This window comes from Prenolepis imparis, unplaced genomic scaffold, assembly GCF_030444845.1.
Source record: "Prenolepis imparis isolate NDT839.2.m4 unplaced genomic scaffold, iyPreImpa1.0 SCAF_7, whole genome shotgun sequence".
Taxonomy (NCBI): domain Eukaryota; kingdom Metazoa; phylum Arthropoda; class Insecta; order Hymenoptera; family Formicidae; genus Prenolepis; species Prenolepis imparis.
The window spans coordinates 18,006,137-18,010,287 of record NW_028141165.1 but is presented as its reverse complement, the minus strand read 5'-3'; the positions used below and the strand labels follow the sequence as shown (position 1 = coordinate 18,010,287).

At 33.5% G+C, this 4,151-nt stretch overlaps 1 protein-coding gene and 1 non-coding gene across 2 annotated transcripts in view; one reads left to right on the top strand and one right to left on the bottom strand.

Annotated features, from left to right (window-relative positions):
• Positions 1 to 307: 307 nt before the first annotated feature.
• On the top strand, positions 308 to 381 carry Trnas-gga (transfer RNA serine (anticodon GGA)). Its single transcript has one exon. It is a non-coding gene; the product is annotated as a tRNA-Ser (tRNA).
• A 2,343-nt stretch (positions 382 to 2,724) lies between these two features.
• LOC145938691 (uncharacterized) overlaps positions 2,725 to 4,151 on the bottom strand; it is a 3,686-nt gene continuing 2,259 nt past the window's right edge. Inside the window, exon 3 of the mRNA XM_083042456.1 lies at positions 2,725 to 3,953. Within this exon, the coding sequence (XP_082898582.1) occupies positions 2,725 to 3,953 (1,229 nt within the window). The remainder of the gene's footprint in view (positions 3,954 to 4,151) is intronic.

Genomic DNA, 4,151 nt, shown 5'->3' with positions numbered 1-4,151 from the left:
TCGGCCAATAGAGCCAAGCGCGAAAATTAATTTCTAATTTTTCGGAACAGTATCTCTTGGTTTGAGATCACTGAGTTCCATTTGATTAATTATCAATTAACCTCGTACTTACAATGGAAAAATAGGCGAGAAAAATATAGGTCCGAAAAGTCGCTGAAGCGGGAATTGAACCCGCGTCTTTCGCTTTCCGGGCGACTGCTCTTACCACTAAGCTATTCAGACCCTTTCTGGGCCCGCCTGGGCCTAATCATGGCGTTATTTACAAACATCTATTTAGAAGGCAAATGAAAAATATAGGATCGAAAGGGTCTGAATAGCTTAGTGGTAAGAGCAGTCGCCCGGAAAGCGAAAGACGCGGGTTCAATTCCCGCTTCAGCGACTTTTCGGACCTATATTTTTCTCGCCTATTTTTCCATTGTAAGTACGAGGTTAATTGATAATTAATCAAATGGAACTCAGTGATCTCAAACCAAGAGATACTGTTCCGAAAAATTAGAAATTAATTTTCGCGCTTGGCTCTATTGGCCGACATCTATAACATCAGATCACATTTATTTATTTAGTAATTAAGACTTCGAATTATATGCAATTTGTATATATAATCTGAAGTCTACTAATTACATACTGTTTTTGTCTTGCAGACAAGAAAAAAAGAGCAGGGCCGAAGAGCTCGCAGATGCTATCTATAGTACAATTAAAAGTGACAGGGAGGAACATCATCTTAAAAAGTTTGAGGCAAAGGAGAAGCATAGACTGTCTGAAGAAAGGAAAGAAATTCGACACAAAGAGAATATGGCTATGAAAACTCAATTTTTACAGCTTGGATGCTCGTCTGAAGGTAATTGATGCTGCGGCAAAAACAACTATGGACTGTGATATAGAAAATACTCAATACCTTGGGCCAAGGGATCCCAGCTCTTATAATCAGGACAGTACAACTGATGAGTGATTATTAGTTTTATTATTTTGTTAGTTTTTGATCTCCTTGTCTTTCTTAAGATTATCTTTAATTTTGTGTCACATTATTAACTACGGCTGCTTTCGCGACAAAATCAAAATGATCCAGGTTAAAATCATCCTCCGCTGTAATTAGTCAAATCTGAAATTTCATTAAATCTCATTGAAAATTTATTCAATGAAATTTCAGATTTGACCAATCACAGCACAGGATCATTTTAATCTGGATCATTTTAATTTTTCGCGAAAGCAGCCTAGATATTGCCTATAATCTTTAAGTTCTACCATAATGTGGAAATATTTTTTACCAAAGTACATAATATTATTATGCCAAATATATTTGTGCCAATGTATTTTTTTTGTTTCTGACATTAATGGGCAAGTCTTACATTTCATTATATGAACTCATTTGTGTGATCTTAAACTATGTTTTATTTGTGCATATATTTTTTATTTGTTTATGTTATATCGAAGCCTTGTTTTTATTTCTTTTATGTTATGAAGAAATTAATGCTTGTAGAAAAGGGAAATCTTTTAAGTCAAGTTTAGGTAAAAGTGTTATTATTATATAATTGTACAGATGGAGTCATTATTAATGCCTTCCTACCTGAAAAGAGTGTTAAAGTTTGATATTCAATAAATTATTTTTTATCAAAAATGAGTTTAATCAAATAAATTTTCTTATTGGATATCGAACTCGAGCGGCTATCTTCAAATGGAAAGACATTAATTGAACATACACATGAAATAACTTCATCAATCAGTATTACTAGTTTTAATTTTTTCTTCGTTTGTGTCAAGCAACTTCTAAGTTTTTATTTATGTTATTATGTTGTTAATGGTTATTAACTAAAATGGATATTTAAATGAATTTTATTCCAACTTGTTGTATACTATTTTGATATTATTCATAGTTTTGAAATTTTATTTTATTATCAAAATGTAAACTAAGATTTTCTAGGGCTAAGACTTTATTTTAGATTTTCTAGGGCTAAGATTTTATTCTATGATTGGTGATGATCCATTTATTATCAAAATGTAAACTAAGATTATCTAAGGCTAAGACTTATTCTAAGTAACTATTAAAATGAGAGGCTCTAATAATAAATAATATAATAAAAGAGGGCTAATTGAGAGCCAAGCGTGGTAATTAGTACGCTGATGTGTTCTATTAAAATAATTTTATTTGTTGTACGTTTCGGTCCTCATTTTTGAACCATCTTCAGCATCTAAGAAATGCAACCAAATATATATAATTACAGAAATACGAATTGTGACAAAGATTCTCGTTAATACATGCGTGAGTAAAATCTAAACAAAGTTCTAAACAATACAGTGGCCCATCGCGACCAAAATCCGCATCTTAATCCAGTAATCGAAGAGATCGAACATCTCCACTTACTAAGCACATGTACCGAAGGGAACACGATGATCGAACTAACACAAAGTCGCTTTTTACAATATAGTGTCAAAGTCGTGGTAAATTGCCAATCATCATTACCGTACACAAATATATGAACCCCCTCCGCAAAATCATGACAATAACTGTTTGTATTTATTCTAAGGGGCGAAAATATATCTCCTTATACGCACCGTCGGTACTGTACAAAATAATATTAACATATGTAATGTGTATAAAATTTAAAATTCATCGGTGAAAGTATTATAAAATATACAACACAATACGCAAAAATTACAATGAAATCGAAATAAACTTATTTATATTAAAATATTTACAAAACCGATAGTGAAAAATGCAAACTCCCATTAGATCTTGGATAGACTCTCCACTATATTAAGATATGCGTGATGCAAGCTCTCCGTGTCACTTTGCAGATTCAAACTGTTGATCTGTCTCCTAATATGGATCATCTCAGACGTGAGCCGCTTTCCATAAACACGCTCTTCATCCAAAATTTTCACATCATCCCATGCGAACTCATGGTTCAATAGCCTATGGTCCGTGATGACCGAATGTTGATTGGTGTTTTTCATGATATGACTACGATGCTCCGCGATACGGGTTTTTAAACATCTGCACGTTTGTCCAACATACGAAGCATCGCAATCACTGCATGTTATCTTGTAAACGACGTTGTTACGCATTTCAACATCTAATCGATCCTTTAGTACACGAATGTATTTTTTCATTTTATTTAAGCCAGTGTAAGATAGTCTAGCTTGTACATCACGGACCACAGGTCGAAATTGTTCTGAGAATATTGGAACGTACGGTATATTAAAAAAGAAATTTGTTTGACTATTATTAGTATTGTTCAATGTGTTAGTCTCTCTATTGTTACGAAAAATGAGTGCTTTTATGCGTTCTGATAATGTTGAGAATATAAAAGCCATAGGATATCCATTTTTTAATAGAGTGTTGACCACGAGTTCGAAATTCTTCTGATGGAAACCCGGATGAGAGAGACGGAACGATCTATCTATGAGGCCAATAACAGTGCCTTTTTTGTGGCAAAGAGGATGTCGAGAATTATAATTTAAATATCTGCCTGAATATGTTGGTTTTTGATACCAATCGAAAATGATGTAGTTATTCTCTAAAATAATGGTAGTATCAAGAAAGTTTATTTTGTTGTCCACTCCCTCCTCCATAGTAAATTGTAATCTGGTATGGAAAGAATTAAAAACTTGAAGAATGGTTTCGAACATGGAGGGCGGTGCAGACAACAAAATATCATCTATATATCTATAATAAAACGGCAGAGTAACAGGCAAAGTCTCGACAGCCCTCCTCTCCAAGTCTTGTAATGTGATGTCCGCAATGATCGGAGAGAGGGGCGAACCCATCGGTGTGCCAAACGTTTGTCGATAAATCACATCCTCGAACTTGAAAAACGTCGAATTAAGAACAAAACTAATTGCGTTTAAAAATTCATCACGGGGTATTTTGCAATTCTTTTCTATATATATCCATCTTTTTCTAACGCTATCAATTGCTAGATCAATAGGAATATTAGTAAATAGTGAGACAACGTCTAAAGAGATTAATTTAAACTCGCTTGGTATAGTTCTGTATCTCAATTGTTCGACTAATTGAAAACTATTATTTAAATGGCTCCTCGGCTTTGGTATGGAATCATTAATTATATCGTGTAAAAGGGTAGCTAATTCATATAGAGGAGTGTTAATCGACGAAACAATTATTCTAGTACTCTGCGTTGATACCACTGCTT